General features: G+C 41.0%; 1 protein-coding gene across 2 annotated transcripts in view; it reads left to right on the forward strand.

Moving 5' to 3' along the window:
• The window catches only part of TAFA4 (TAFA chemokine like family member 4), a 77,716-nt gene that overhangs the window by 28,315 nt on the left and 32,658 nt on the right, over nt 1–16,743 (forward strand). The window contains exons 3-4 of one of the 2 annotated variants that reach the window (XM_008925720.2): nt 3,705–3,840; nt 6,837–6,952. In XM_008925720.2, coding sequence (XP_008923968.2) covers nt 3,761–3,840; nt 6,837–6,952 — 196 coding nt within the window. In that variant the 5' untranslated portion in view covers nt 3,705–3,760. Of the gene's footprint in view, nt 1–3,704; nt 3,841–4,141; nt 4,222–6,836; nt 6,953–16,743 lie in introns of those variants that run through there. The other variant, XM_018068728.1, reaches the window with a different exon arrangement.

Here is a 16,743-nt window from a genome sequence, read left to right on the forward strand (position 1 = left end):
CCTGGAACCGGGATAGCGATCCTGGAACCGGGATAACGGCCCTGGAACCGGGATAACGATCCTGGAACCGGGATAGCGATCCTGGAACCGGGATAACGGCCCTGGAACCGGGATAACGGCCCTGGAACCGGGATAGCGATCCTGGAACAGGGATAGCCATCCTGCATCCCGGGATAACCAGCCTGCATCCCGGGATAGAGACCCTCCATCCCAAAATAACCACCTTCCATCCCGGGATAACCCCCCTCCATCCCGGGATAACGATCCTCTATTCCAGGAAAGTGAGTCACCCACTCACGCCCGAAAGTGGCCGCGGGCCGAGGGGTAACATGATCACAGAATCACAGAATGCTTGGGGATGGAAGGGACTTGAAAGATCATCCGGTTCCACCCCTCTGCCATGGGCAGGGACACCTCCTGCTAGACCGGGCTGTTCCAAGCCCTGTCCAAGCTGGCCTTGAACAGTTCCAGGGACGGGGCAGCCACAGCTATGTCACACCTAGTCTAAATCTCTCCTCTTTTAGTTTGAAACCATCCCTCCCTGTCCTATCACTGTCTGCCTGTGTAAAAAATTGCTCCCCCTCTTTTTTACAAGCCCCCTTCAAGTTCTATTGCTGAAAACCTGACCTGTTTATAGAGGTTTAGCCCTGAAATGTAGCTCTGGGCTAGCCAGTTTGTAGTGGGGGATATGGCCAAGAAGGTGTTCACTCTCTCTTTTCTTGATTTTTTTTTTTTTTTGTCTCTGGTTCCTCTTAAACTCAAATAGCAGCACTTTTCAAATACATACAGTGACCAGACTAGATCTTTTTTCCCCTCCCTTCTACGAAATGCAGATGTTGCTCTGTTTTCTCTTGTTCTCTTATTCAGTAGGAGGTAAGATTTTAACCAGGCTGACAGTGGGGTTAAGCTCAGGCAGGCAAATCCCCCTGTACAGTACATGGCCCTCAAACTGCTTTCCTCTCTCACCCATTGCTTTACAGAGAAGAGGAGTCTTTGAGGGATGCACTGTTGTATTATAAGTGAGGAATTACTGAGAATGGAGAAATTAAAGCCTTTTAAATATTTAATGGAAGAAGGTTTTCTAAATTATTTAATAGCTTATTATGAAAGATTGCACAAAATGGTTTGGTAATTTATTCTTTACAGAAAGTAGCCTTAAGAAGCATTTTAAAACATGTAAATATTGGTAGGAAATGCACCTAATTTAAAACCCTATCTTATTCCTACTGTCAAAGGAATTATACAGCACCCATACAGTTTTCAAATAACTTTAAACCTTTATTGTTTCTGTTCTTGAAACACTTCTCTGGCATAGGGAAATGCTGTTTATACTGATTTTACTGAAGTGCAGAGGCACAGAGAACAGACTGTGCTGAGACTGAGGCACATCAGATCTGACCATGGCAATTCCTTTCAGATCCCAGAAGCTGTAGTCTTTGTTTTGGGCATGTGGATGCCCTAAATACTGACACAGGGCAGTTGTGTGGCCTCCGGGGTGACTCATGTGCAAAGCAGGAGCTGTTCATGGCCAACCTAGGTGTAAATACTGAGAGCCCTTCCCCTCTCCAATTCCCTCTTCCTTCTTTTCTATATATTTAGTGGAGATGGAGATGGGATTCAGTTGCCCACTGACTAGTCATTGTATAAAATCAAATGAACAGCTCTGCTTTCCAAAGTAATGCAATACCCTAAGACGAGGTAGAGACCAGCAGCAAACCCACTGTTCACAAAACACACAGAAAACATGGCTTTGCCAGAAAAACCTGGAATTCCTTTTACCCTTATTAACCAAGTGAGGCTCTTGCTTCTGTTCTGACCTGTCTCCTTTATTGACATAAACCACCTGACGTTGGTTTCAGGAGTTTGCCTTAATATCCCCTCAAACAACCCTATTTTTAAAAGAAATATCTCTGCCTGGAAGGCATCAGAAAGCCTCAAGATATGCTGGTGGCTGTATCATCTGTCACTTTTGCTGCTTCCATTTAATTAGAATGAGTTGGAATAATCAATATTTCCTTGTCTTTTACAAGTGTTTAACATGTGTTTACAGAACAGGTTACAGCAACGTTAGTGTTTACACCTTTAGGTGCATCTACACAGGGTTTTACTTTCCTCTCTAATAAAAATTATGGAACAGATAAGCACTAAAACCCAGGTTAGTGTATTGCAGTATTGATTTCTGCAAGAGCATTGTAAGAATATATTTATCTACCTGTCCTATTATGAAATGGGTAAAAATGTACCACATAACCATTTCAGTCAGTCAATGCTATATTGAAAAGCCTCTTTGTTTGTTCTTCTCAATAGGCCTTTTGAGACACACTTTTTTTATTTTTATTTTTTATTTTATGTGTATTTGTGGAAGAAAGGACTAATACAGGATGGTAGTGCTTTTTCTTAAGGCATCTCTTTGTCCACATTTTGTTTTAATTACAACTGTTGTGTTGTGATTTTGGCTCACTCTGAAACTCCACGTTGGAAAGCAAAGAGAGAGTAAAATGTGATTAATTATAGTTTGCTGGCCTGGCACCTCTTTAATGCCAGCAATTACTCTATTTTCTCATGGCATTCTGAACAAAAAGGAGCTGTTAAGGCCAGGCTGGACGGAGCTTTGAGCAGCCTGGTCTAGTGGAAGGTGTCCCTGCCCATGGCAGGGGGTTGGAATGAGGTGATCTTTAAAGTCCCTTCCATCCCAAAGCATTCTGTGATTCTATGAGTGTGTTGAGCCACGGGCTTCTGAGAGGTGTCTGCCTACGTGCTTTTATGACCCTAGAGATGCTTTGGCCTCCGATGTGGTGGTGTAATTTTGTGTTTCTTAAAAGCAAATTTCTAATTGATCAGAAGAAGAGTGAAATTAAAAGAGTGGTGGAGAAGATGAGAAAAGGTTATTGTCACCTCTCCGTAGTGAAGGCCACATTATTATTGCTCTCACAAATTGCACTGTGTCGTGCTTTCTATAGCAGAAGGTCAAGTTGCGCCCAGGGATAGAAGTGAGAGAACAAATATAAACAACAAAAGCAAAGATACTCAAATGTCTATAAAAGGGAGTGTTTGAGCTGGTTATTCTGTGGAATGTGTGTCAGTACTGCTGCACAAGGGTCTCCATGTAATGATTTCAAAGGGTAACTTCTGGGTACAGGTGGGCTGGGTGTGAGAGGTGATGCTGGAAGCAAGGGGAGACAGAAGTGTCAGAGGGTGCAGCAGTGCATTGAGCACACAGACACGCTCCTGTGGATGTGACCCTCTGCTCCTGAGGCAGCCACACTCCAGGGCCTTGGCCAAACCTTTATGAAGACAATGAAAGATTTTTTTCCCCTTTCTCTAATAATCTCTGGTTCATACTGTTAGAGGCTTTATGTAATCATGTGGAAATGTGTTTGCACTATGGTGGAGTCTTAGACCTTACAACTTTCACAGCATTTGGGTGGCAAGAGGGCACATGGTTATAAAGCCCCAGCAAGCTGCATGTTCTGTTTGTGATTCCTAGTACAGTGAACTCTGCCTTTAGTTAATGCAGTGATAATTCAGAGCTGCCTTACCACAATTTCTCTGTGTTCTTGGAAAGAACAGAGCAATACAACTGCTGTCTTCTGCCCTGGATTGCACTGTAGATGGCACTGTGAAACAATGATTTTGGTTGCGGAGATGTATTTTACAGCACCACTCCAGACGTTAATTGCAGTGTAATATGACTTTCTTTCTAGGTCCCCAAAGTGAAAGAAAAATTCTGAGATGCAGAAAGTCTTATTTGCTACCGCAAATGGGAATCTGGAATAACTATGAAAAACACACTGAAATAATTGTGTTTGACTGGAACAAAATTCTTACAAAGTCCCCAAGGTAAGAGCACTTTTTATCTTTCAAATGACACTGAAGATTTGCTGTTCTGGTGAGCAACAATATCCACTTGAATCCAATAGAGAATGAAGGCTTGACATTTCTGGAAGCAGCAGCCCACTGACGCTGAAGGGCTCAGCACCCCTTGCTGCATCTGTCTGCCAAATTTCATTTTTCTCCTGCCTTTTCAAAGATCTTCTTGTATTTCTTTGCATTAGCAGGTTGAGAACTTGAGTCCTGTCTACCTGCAAGGCAGACCAAATTCTGAAAATATATCATTTGTATGGTACTGGATGCTTTTAGCAGCCTTTCAGTTTGGATAGAACTAAGTTGATGCTTGGTAGTGATACACTTATTCCTGGACTTGAATATTCCTGCAAAGGGGTAAGGTTACCCTGTTACCCTGATGAACCCTGGTTTCACATTCCCTGTCTAACATCACAGCGTGGCTTCATAATCTGGGAAAGCTTTTGAAATTATTTCAGCACACAACCATTTCTACTGAGACCAGTTTCGCTCCTGCAGTGGGAACAGTGGGAACACCTGAGTTCACTTAATTGCTGAAATAGCAGCTGATAAGCACACAGTGCATGATTTGAGACTAAATACCTGTCCCTTCCGTTAACTCCTACCAGTAATGGCACGTTCAAAGTGCCTGATCTGTGGTATTTAATTCCCTGGGTTAAATCCTGCTTTCAGTCACACCTCAGGAAATGTGTAGGAAAGTTCCTGCCTTTGTTATGATACCACAGAGTGAAACCAGAGCTGGAGTCTCTGCTATTTGGATCAGATTCCAGTGTTTGCATTTAGAGCAACAGACAGATGGGATTGCAGGATGAGCAGATGATGACATCCTATTTAGTGATAACTGGTGCATGAGCTGCAAGCTCATGTATGTTTCTCATGGAGAGAGCAAGAAAATTTAGATTAAATTCATCTCTGTCCTCAAGAAAATGAGGTTCAGTTACCTGGGAAAGAAATGGTACATTGATTTCAGAACTTACTAGGCAGTTTTCTTAGGCTAATATTGGATCACCAGTAATAATAACATTTATGCTGTTTTCACAGTGACTCAATCCCATTAGCTGCAGTGGCATTATGTGGTTCAGCTGGATGCAAGAGGTGAATTAGGTTCAGCTGCTCTGAATTAGCCTGGGAGTGCTCCATAAGAGGGCACTCACAGGGTAGGCAAGGACTAGTGATGTCTTTATTTTCTGAGCTGTAAAAGATCCTCAGTGTGTTCCTTCCTGTACTGGTTCATTTGCATTCAGGGTGGCAAACCTGGGCTTGAGATGGAGCACCTTCTTAAAGCCAAAAAAGGTGCCACATTGTCAAATCAGTCCTTAAAATGGGGATCCTTTACATGTAATCTTTGCTTTCTGAGATTTGTAGACACGGTGAGCTCTTTATTAACGCTAGTTGTGTGATTTTAAAAAGAAGTTTGTAGGCTGGAGTAAAGTCTATCAGGACAGCTGAAGATGCTGGGGTTTGCACCAATGTGTAAAACAGTATTTGTTGCTAAGATATGTTTATGTGCAGCAGACTTTTTGTCTCTTAATTTTTGATATTAGTAAGCGCTTTTGTGATTTGTTTGGGCTTTGTTAAGATTCACAATAAGAGAACAATATTGCACAATATTGTTTTACGAAGTGTGAAAGTGAAACTTATGCAAGCACTACTAAATGAGGAAACATGGCCTTTGCTTTGGTTTTGTTTGTAGATGTTTATCGAACTTAAACAACATCCAAGTGCTTCACCTGGCTGTGACAGTAGAGCTGTCTAAGGCATGAATTGTTTCTTTTTTTCCTTTTTTTTTTGTTTTTTTTTTTACTATCCCTATATTCAACACTTGACTATTGGGTTAACTGAATAGTCTCAGATATTTTTAAAGATAAACCGATAAACAAATTGTTTGGCACATACTTGGAAGAATCAGAACTGGAATCCACAGGGGGAAGAAGTTCCCAAAGGACTTTTTGGTGCAAATAAATATGCTTGTGATAGGCTTGTTGAAATCCCAGTATGCTGATTCCCTGCACACTAACATCGCTGCTATGAAAGCAGTATTTAGTTCAATTTATGCAAATCTATAAATTGCCTTTAATTAATTTGATGTATTCCTGCTTACAGAATTTGCTGAAAGTGTGAAACGTGGTATCTAAGGGTTCAACTACATAATGCCTGTTTATGTATCACACAAGTAATAAATCACCATAACTGAGTTTAAGAAGATGATTAGATTCCCTTTCTATATGATGAATGGCAAAACATAAGCTATTGAGGGATTTAATTGTAGATATTTGCCGAAAAATTACTGAGGATTTGTGATCTTAGGTCTAACACTAAGACTAACAACATGCACTTTCTTTAGAACAAGTGTTTTCTGAAATGCAGTTTTTAACACCCTGGCAGAGAAGTGAGTCCTTGCATATTTGCCTGAGATGCTGGTTTCATGAGTGTTTAACCCTCAACAAACCTACTGGAAAGGAAAGCTCACAGATGTTGTGTGACTGGGAGGCCCAGCCAGTTCCTGCACGTGGCTACGTGGGAGCTGGTACCTTTAACAAATGTGTCCTGAGAAATGTTGAGTAAAAATGACATTTTTTTTTCTATGATTGGGGCAAGTGCAGTTTAAAAATAGTAGTGCAGCTTATAAATATGTATATTTACATTTGAGTGTGGAGGGATCTTAATAAAAAACAACCCACCCTTTATCTCAGATTCATAGAAATGTATTGCGCTCATAATGTGTTATTATAAATACGTGTTTGTGGGTAATGTGATGTGTGATAGACATTGTTTTGCTTCTAATTACGAAACATTATTAACAAATAACTGATGCCAACTAAATAATGAATATGATTTTGTCACTGTTGTCTTGTAATAAGCCATATTGGTTAATCTTCAGCATCGTCTCAGCTTTCCTTCCCCATATCATTTTTATGTTATTCCCTACATACATTGCTCTTTCACTCAACTGCTTCCTTTTCTGCCTCCAGGATGAGATTCTGTGCCAAATCAATGCTTCTCTCTGAGTGGCTCTTTCTGGTCTATGTGTTAATGGTCTGCTGTAAATTGTTGTCCGCCTCTAGCCACCATCCCCGGGGGCACACAGGTAGGAGCTTTTAAACTCATTATGTGCTACTGAGACCAATTAATACCACTTGCAGCATGCTAGAGCCCACTTTTTAGCAATGGATAATTGATGAGGCTGTTGACAGCATGTTATAATCAGTGCAATAGGTTAAAAATATAACACCAAGAAAAAAAAAGAGTAATTGTAAATTTTCGTGGTTTCTCTCTAGTAATTTTATGTACTGAAGCTCACCAGACAGGTTTTTTTTGAGTGACTTCATGACTGCTAGGACTTTGGGATTTGTTTGTGTCATTTTGCTTTATCTGTATTGGGATTTGTTTGTGTCATTTTGCTTTATCCGTATCCGAAGACATTTTGAAATGTATCTTTATCTTCTCCCTCTTAATCCTGTTGTTATCAACTGACTTTACAGCGGTGTCACTGGCTTTGGTGGGCAATAGATCAAAGCCTTCAGACTTATCTTAGTCAGTTCTTTCACTGAGTAACGCAAATTCTGAACAGTGCTTTAGACCAGCTTGTGATGTGCTCCTTCTTTTCCTAACTTGCATAGTGAGGCAACCAGAAAGATCTTGCATTTAAGGGGAGGTACTATTGTAGTAGGGAATTATCTATGAGGAACAATTTGTTTTCACATTACAAGTGACTGAAATAGCTCAGAAAGCTGGGTTGGCTTCATGGAGAGATATCAGACTGAATCTCTGGAGCCACATCTCTGTTAGGATCATGCAGACACATCAGCTTGAAAGCAGAAAGAGAGAGAGATGTACCTGTGCCAGTGAAAAGGTATCTGTGCAAGTCCTAAATAAAAGGAGATAACTGTGCTAAGATTGTGTCACCTTTGATCCCAGGAGAGAGATAAATTAACAAAATACCTCTTTGAGCACCACTTCTCAGGAGAGGCCAAAAACCTGACTGCAACACCATGATGATGCCTGTATTCTCAGCACCATAGTCACCTTCATGGTGGCTTGGGGACTTCAGCAAGTGTTGCTGTTTGTGATGCAGTCTTATTCTTAAATTAGTCCTAGAGTCCTTATGTAATGTTCTTAGCTCTGAGCCAGACTCTTGTGGTTCCAGGTCTAATGTTAGCATCCACTCCAGCTCAGCACTAGGAAGTGGGGATACATTTATTAAGGCTCCATCCTCCAGATGAGACAAACTATTGATCTCTTTCCTGGCTGCTTCAAGTGGTCATCTGGGTGGGAGCTGAAGGCTTCTCATGTGCTCTCCAAAATGTCTTCAGTCCTGGCAAGCAGGACTGACTGCCCTGCACAGAGATGCTCTGTCTGTATCTATGTGCTCAGAGCACATCAGCAGTGGGTGTCTCTGAGAGCTACCAAAACCACCTCCTTGCCTCACCCCATCACCAGCTCTGTGTTCCCAGGTGCTGTGCAGCACTCATATGTGTTTGCTATAAAATGCAATCACAGACTATGGAGAATAACTGGAATGTTGTAGCAAAAGCCCAAGGAGTGATTCCAGTGAACACAGTGTTGGAGGAGGATCCGTATTACTGCTTTGCAGGGATCTTTTATGGAAACTAGTTCAATCACTTCAATGAGGAAGGGGGTTTATGCACAGTGACAAGTTAATTAGGCCCTCTTGACCTTTCCTGTAAACAACTGCTGCTTAGCAAAGCATTTCAGAGCTGACTACACAGAAAAGCCTGGAGAACAGCCTTCTGCAGCTTTTGTCATTTAGGGAAGAGTCTTGTCAGAGGGAATGATATTTTTGTCTTTTCAAGATGCACTTTGCTTTTGTAATTAAGGGAAATATCTGTAATAGGGCAGTAGTGATCTTGTGTTGTGGGCTCATATGATGAACACTTATTATGTATTATGTAAATTATGACAATATTTTTTACATAACGTTTCAGAATGCTTGACTGCCTACCTGTAGTTGACACCAGGAATTCTTTCCACCGTATCAAAGAGGTTCCATAAAACACAGTCAGGCTGCTCGACTGTTAAGCAGATTTGTGCACTGTGATTTCTCTGGGAGGCTAAAGAAAGGTTCTGCTCTTCATGACTAGTTTGGTCTGATTGTGGAGTTATTTTTCAAATGGGTACCCTTGAAGCTGGAGCCTTCATGCACCTTTTTAGACTATGGTGTCTTGTTCTTCCCCAGCTGTGAGTTTCCCTCATGCCATCCCCCATCCCTTTAGGGTTCCATGTGGTAGATGAAACAGTCATCCCATTTTTGATTCTCCAACTCTCTATGTCTGACACTTGGTACCATAGAACATTTAGAGGGCTTGAGGAGCTCTCCTCAAGGGGCCAGTGTTTCCCAGCCTTACCTTATCTTTGCTGTTTGACACAACACCTAAATAGACCTTCTAACATATGATCAAATCTGTGCTGGAATCTGTTGTTTGAGCAAGACGTGTCCTTGTTCGTCAGGAAAACAAATAATTCAGAGCTTTCAGCACAGCCTGTTTTGTGGAAAGCAAATAATTAGCCTCATTTGTTTAATAAAATTAGCATGTTCTTGGATGGCAATTGAGATAAAATTTTTGCAGTCAACAGGCAGCATTAACACTTTTCAAAGTAAAAGGTCCTGAAGCACATAAGAGGGATGAATTCAAGCTTTGGGTTTGACAAATGCTTTGTCTGGTGTCCCTTGGATCAAGCAGTTGTAACCTGACAGGTACATGCTGAGGTGGGATGCTGCTTATGAGGCAGGAGGTGCTGAGCCTGGGATACTTTAGGGGGAGCTGGTTTTTAAGAACATGTTGTGCCTGCTCCTGGCAATCAGTGTGTCTCAAGTGATGTGCTTGACGCCATCAGTGCCTTTGAATCAAATGCGTACTCACTACGGCCAAGAAACTGTATTAACTAAGAGCAGACAATAGAATTTAAGATGAAAATGAAGATTGACTTTTTCTTTTCAAAATACTACCATTTTTAAGGAGCCTAATCCAATAAAAGACAATTATTGACTTGGGTCATGTTAGATGGTGCCTGAAAGAATAACATTCTACAGCTGTCTCTGCAATATTCAGGCAGGAACAGAGACTAGATCTTAAGGACCCAATAACCATCTTGTTTCTGAGAAGTGGGAGAGAACACCACTGAGCAATCCCTTTGACAAAGGAGGCCTCTTCACTGTAATAAAGTGTAAGGCAGACCTGGTTCTTTCTTTTGTTCTGTGAAATATTCGCCACCATCAAATGACTGGTAGGGGAGAAAGAGACTGTTCAATCCTGCCAAGGCAATCCTGCCATTGCTTTGCAGAAGTTTGAATCTCAAGCCCAGCTTGGAGGATGCAGCCTATTTTTAATTGGAACACTGTAATTGCTTTGACTGGCAGAGTTAACCAGGCAAAAGGTAGGGAAGAAATGTTCCTTCTCATTACCATTGGATCATTGAAGATGCTGCTTATGCAGATTATTCCAGCACCCTCCCTGTACATCTGTGTGGAGAAGACAAGTCAGAATGTTCGTCTGACTTTGTTACTCTGAATTGCTTTTCTGAAGAGTTTTTCTTTTGCACTAACAATAGCCAAGGGAAGCATAAGCACCAACCTTACTATAGCTCTTGGGCAGTATTTCAGGCTCCTGGACTACCTAATACCAATATAATGATCAATTCTATGCTGTTCTGGATGAAGCAACATACATTTACTAGCAGAAAACATTTGTTTCCACCTCACTGCTGTAAGTCAAAATCCACAAATGAAGCAGCATTGAAAAGACACTTTGTCAGGTCAGCTCACGTGGAGGCTGGACTTGCAGAACATCAGTTGGTACTGCCAGCTGAGCAGTTTCTGCCATGAATTACCAGTGCAGCTTGGCTTTTTTGAGGCTGCTTGTTTTACATGGTGCTGCTCACCTGAAGTGCTTCCAGCTGCCTGCTGCTTGTTGAAAGGTCTAGATTTTTGAGAATTCCATTATTATTAATATGCCTGGAATCCATATATTTAATGAACATCTGTAGCTTAAAGCAGAGCCAAATTGGTTCACATTTCCCTTTTCTTTGTGATTTCAAGTGAAGAGTTCAGTGATAGCCAGAATGGTTTGCTTGCTCACTGCAGCTGCAGGATGATGCAGATCACAGGGATAAATCACGGTGTGTGGGTGCACTGGGACAGCTTGGTCTTTTAACCATCTGGAAGAATAAGTAGTAATTTTGTTTCCTGGAGTTTTCCCCTTGTTGCATCACAGTTTTATTTATGGGCTATCAGAGGTTAAAAGGGAGAGGTCTAAAAATGGCAGTGACCCCCCCAAACCTAGTGACCCTTCTAACACCCTGGGACATACACACCTCATGGCCTCTGGTAGGGAATGAGGGAGGAACAGCAGCCCAGAACAGGTAAAAGCTTGATGAGGTGTCAGTGTAGGGTGTGTTATCAGTCAATCAAGCATCAGGTGATGAAGAAATGAACACCAGAGTTCCCCTGAAGGATGAATAAGGAGTTCAGTGGTGCTGTTGGACTGGGCTAGGGGCTGAGTGGCAGCTGGGCGTGTGTGATTATGGGAACATCCAGCAGAAGGTTGTTCCTTTATGCACAAAATAGCAGCTCATGCTGAGGAATGTATCAGACACTAGTTTGGTCTGCAGCACCCTCCAAACCTGCTTATTCTTTTAACTCTGAGTGTGAACTGTCATCATCAGCCGGAATTCAGACCTCTTGATCATGCTTTTGGTTTCAGGTGGTCCTGTAGCAGACTGGATTGTTCCCCATCAATAGCAGTTTTTCACAGCTTTAAGGGCTTTTTTTCTCTACTTTCAGAACTTTAGGGACAGATTCTGTCCCCACTGGAGTCAGAGGAAAAATTCCTTATTTACACAAGCTCCAGGATTTAATCTGCTTAAGGGAAAACGGTGTGTCTGAAAAATGAAGTTTAGTGTTAGAAATAGTGCTGCTTTCAAGGAAACAGGGAAACTAGAAAACTCAGTCTTCCTGTTCTCTATTTTTGGTTTGGAACGTCATTCTTCCTAGCAGTGCTGTTTGGCAGCCACGGGCTGGATTCCCAGTTCCACCAGAGGGCCCTGCAAGGCCGTGGAAGGGGCTCCAGCACGAAGCCACTGCACTGATTTAAACCCCAACTCTGCATTTTGCTAACTAAAATTATGAGTCCTTTGTATTTCAACGGGTCAGACATGGTTACTGCACAATAAGCTTTAGCCCTTTGTTCTATTTAACTCCTTTTATGTCTTAATGTTTTATTCAGTGTGCTATTTATGTGGTTTATTATCCAGCTTCTAAATATAGGGCTGCTACAATATACAGCCCTGACTGTAATCTTTTCAAGTAATAAGGTAAGGAAAGCAATTCAGTTGAGAAATAGGTTCCCTTTAAGTCAAAAGGAGCAGAATTCTCTCTGTGAAGTTTGCTTTTGAGGAGAAAAAAACCCAAACACATAAGAAATTCTTATTATTTTCTCTTTTTATTTTTCTTAAACAATATTGGAACTCTTAATATATATATGAGACCAAGTCAGTGTTGATTTAATCTTTTATAGGGTAAAATGTAGCTTCTGGTGTCATTTTTCATGAATGTACACTGTGAGTGGAATGTGATTGTATATGAAAAGATGTGTATATTCCAGGGAGATGGGGTGGAGGAAGATTACAGGCAAACCGGTGAATGAGCAGGTTTTGTGTCAGATTTCACTGTTTCAAAAGTGGGGGGGACAAGTTCTGTAACTAAAATAAGATGGAGTCTCATTTAATGCAAATACTGAAGCCCAGTGTATCAACCTGTAGAACAGGAGGCTGAAACCAAGCTCTTTCCTGCAGCATCAAAGTGACCTTATTTTAAAGCTATTGGGGAAAAGAATGTGAAAATACAGCCTTTATTTTATTTATTTTACATCGACAGCATCATTTTTTTATATAGCTGCCATCTGCAGTAAATGATAATCTTTATATTCCATTGACCAAAATTATAACCAGGAAAGCTTTCTTTACTCTTTTCTTCTAAATGTACCTCTCCCAAAGTTAGAATTGATAATAGAAAAAAATTTTTCATTGAAAATGGTTAGGCTTGTGTTAATATGGTCAGAAAGAAATTATCAGATAGGCGTAAATCCACAAATAAAATGGAAAATATCTTGTCCTCAGTGTTCATTTGGGTGAAGTGATGCAACAAAAAGTGGAACATGCTTTGTTCTGGGTTTACATGGAGGTCAACACGCAGAGTCCTTGGGAGGATGGATACTTGAGTGATGAAGGCAATAGATTGAAATATAAAGGACTTGCATTGAATTCTTTGCTCTGAAATGATTAAAAGACCTGCCTAAGATGAAGTCCTGACCCCACTGAAGCAGGAGGTTGTGATTCTTCTGTGATTTAGTTTCCAGCCTACTCCAGATATGTCATATGGTTTTTGGTCCCAGCAGAAAAGTTAGACTTCATAGTTATGACTTTATTAACGCTTAAGCCAGTTATTCTTACAGAATTCATCATTCAGTGCTTTGCAAATCACTGCCATTTTGAGGGATGGAAAGTGCTTTAGGGCCTGTTCTGCTATTGATCGGCTCGTCTGTGCTCAGTGCCTGGGCTGCACTGCCACAGCCTTACAATTACATCAGTTGTGATGGCAGCACAGAGCCTGTCCCAAACTTACAGTCCCATTTCAATGGAATTGTAAGGCCTTTCATCCCAAATGAGTGGCTGCACAGGCTTGAATAAAAGTCCATGGAAATGGGTAGCAGTTTCTGTTGACTTGGTGACTTCAGCTCCGTGTCTGGTTTTGTCTGTGCTGCCAGGGGAAGCGTGGCTCAGAGGCAGACTAGGATGTGCTTACCCTCTGTGTTGGTTTTCCTTTGCCTGGCTATAAGTGGGTACAAAACATTCACCCTGTATTTAAGAGCAGGAAATTAGTTGCCATCCTTGGCTGTAGCATCCAACATGCCCCACCTGTGCCCAGTCCCCTCAGACCCCATGAAGAAGTTCTCGGCTCTGCTCTCGTGCCAAGCACAGTGTTTTCCCCTACCAGAGAAGCTGCCCTTTGACTTGAACTTTATGGTGTTGATCTGTCTGGTTTCAAGGACATGTTTAAGCAAGCATTTCTTCTTGGGAACCAGAAAATGTTTAATTAATAATGGAAGAACCTGGAGATGGAGTTTTTTTATTCTTTACTAACATTTAAGTGTTTTGTTGGCGGAGCACCTCTGGATTGCTGCCGGTAGCCCTTTGCTGCCTGTTTTCCAGTGCTTGGCAGCATTCTTGCATTCCTTCAGGAGAGTGACAACTGATAGTGGACAATGGATTTCTAAATCAGGAGATTAAAGATGTCTTGTAGGGTTCAGCAAGGTAATCTCTCCTCATCAGACTGGAGATGGAAGCTGCACCTGACATTCATTATCTTCCAGCGTGGCAATCTCTAATACCTCCAGAAATGACAGAAGTTATGAGTGGAGAATTCTAGGATCAACAATTCTATTGCTTAGCATGTGACCAGCCTTTATTTAATTATTTCCTTTCTTCATTTCCACCTTTTTTTCCCCCCCGATGGACATCATCCATATGCCTTGCAGTCCAGTGATGACCAGTAGTCTTCTGACTTGTATTGTTACTTTAAGACATAATGAACACATAAGTCTGAGGCAGGGTTTCTCTTAGTGTTATTTACTGTTTGCATCTTCCTGATATCAGTTCTGTGTTTCCTTAAAGTAGCATCTTAAGAAGCAGTGAATATTTTGGAATAAGCAGAATTCTTTTACTGTCTTTTTTTTTTCTTTTTGGCACAGAGACAAATTGTTGCAAATTAGCTCGTGTGGAATGGCAGGATCTCTGTGTAGCAGATGAGGATTGTGTTAGCAGCTATTTGTAGGGTGTTGCATCATGTTGGATGTTCTTGCATGATAGCAAAATGAGTGACTGTAACCCAAAATCTAAATGTATCAAGGTAGTCTTTTGTGTGCATCTCATTTTCAGGTTGGGTGAAAAAGCTTACAGCATTTCTTGTGCTCTCTTATATCCCTTCTTCTATAGTTCCCTTTTCCCTTGGGAGAATTCCCTCTATATAGCAGGAAATAAAGTTGACAAGGAGCACACTGTCCTTCCCGCTTCATGCTGTCCCTGGATTGTCCCTGGATGGGACACAAAGATGAGGGGGTTCGAGGACTTGAAGGTGGCATTAGCCCTCTTGGTTAGAGAACGAGTATCTTTGAGCAACAAACAGCACAAAAGGGGAGAGAGGAACAGCGTGACAGTCCCTCACTCTATAACTATCACCTTTGTAAGGCACCCAAATGGATCCAGAGCTTTTCCTACTTCAATGTCCAGCACAATGAAAGACAAAACCTCTTAAAAAAGTGCATGGAAATACCTATTTTCCTTATAAATATGTATTTACATGTCTTTTATCTATGCTACGTGCCACACACAATTTCAAAGTATCAAGGCTTTCTGTCACATTTCCCCCCATCCCACTGATATGTTGCACTGTCTGGTGATATATTAAAAAGTATATTGAGGGACTGAAAGTTATGGAACCAGATTATTGCACTTCATGAATAAGCAATAGTTGTGCAAACGCTCTCCCTGCCTCATTTTTGAGTGAGGCACAATAAATAACTTGTCCAAAGGAATGGTACCTGTTTTCTTCTGGCTTGCCATGTTGAGAAGGTGCCCTCTTGAGAGGGTCTAAGAAAGAAGATCTTAAAACTGTATGTCATCACTGACATTTGCTACTTACTTAGATTGTCTTTAGAAAATATAATTTAATGAAAACATTAAAACCAAGTCAAAATTTAATTTAAGGAAAGTGAAAATTATGTCAATTGGCATAACTCATCCCAGCAACATGAATGTCTGGCACAAGCTGTGAATATGCTAAAGATTTCTGTCTATTGAGTCCTTTCAGCAGATGTTGGTATTCCTCCAATTGGAAAAAATAAACCAAAACAAAAAAACCCCTCCAAACTCAATCAACTGAAATTTCTCATCTAAAAGAGTTTGAATGTAGAAAGAGATCCCCTCTGTTCTCTTCATGCACCCTGTTGGAGTTGGTACTATTGGGTTACCAAGGAAAAAAAATGTAACTGATAATTTTATTTACAGAGTATCTAAGTGCATCTTGCTTAAAAAAGAAGCCTGATTGGTCTGGAAGTTGTCTTTTGGGACTGTCACTTGCTTGACTGCGTGTTCAGATGAGTTGTCTGGTTCTGGAAGTGCCTGCTGATAATAGAGTTTAATAATTTACTTGTATTGAGTTAATTTTTCAGATTTTGTTCTTCTTCCAAAGTTTCAGAAATGAGAAGGGAACACAGTAAAATCTACTATCAGAACTATGCTTGGATTTTTGTGGTTGTTTGAACTGTGTAGGGAAAAGCCCTATTTTGACATTTCAGTTGGGAATACTGTAACAGATGTTTTATATTTCTCCCTGCACCAGACATTATTATTACTGGAAATATAAAAAAAAAACTGCTGCCCTCAGCAAAATGTAATTTACTGCAAGGGATGCTACAGTCCCCAAACAAGGAGCCAAGATAATTAGTCTACAACTGACAAATAAGTCTGCTATGCTAATGTAGTGAAACATCCTTTTATCAGACTGTATCACATGGTCGTTTGTGCCAAGCTAGAGAGAAATGAGAGTTTACTCTGAAAACGTGCCCTCTTCTGGGGGAACAAATCTAATCCAGCAGTGACTATGCAAAGCATTTTCCTGACCCTTCCCCAGTATCAAGGGATTTGGATTAACTGAATTCTGGATCAAAACCAAGACCTGAGTAGGGATTTTTGCAAAACCGTTTCCATTTTTCTTTGTGCTGAAACAAGAACTGCATCAAAATGACATTAAAAAGAACTATGGCTACAGAATGACCAGTTTATCAGGTGATTCAGCATTCTCTC

This window comes from Manacus vitellinus, unplaced genomic scaffold (genome assembly GCF_001715985.3).
Source record: "Manacus vitellinus isolate BGI_N305 unplaced genomic scaffold, ASM171598v3 scaffold_14_pilon, whole genome shotgun sequence".
In the NCBI taxonomy this organism is placed as follows: domain Eukaryota; kingdom Metazoa; phylum Chordata; class Aves; order Passeriformes; family Pipridae; genus Manacus; species Manacus vitellinus.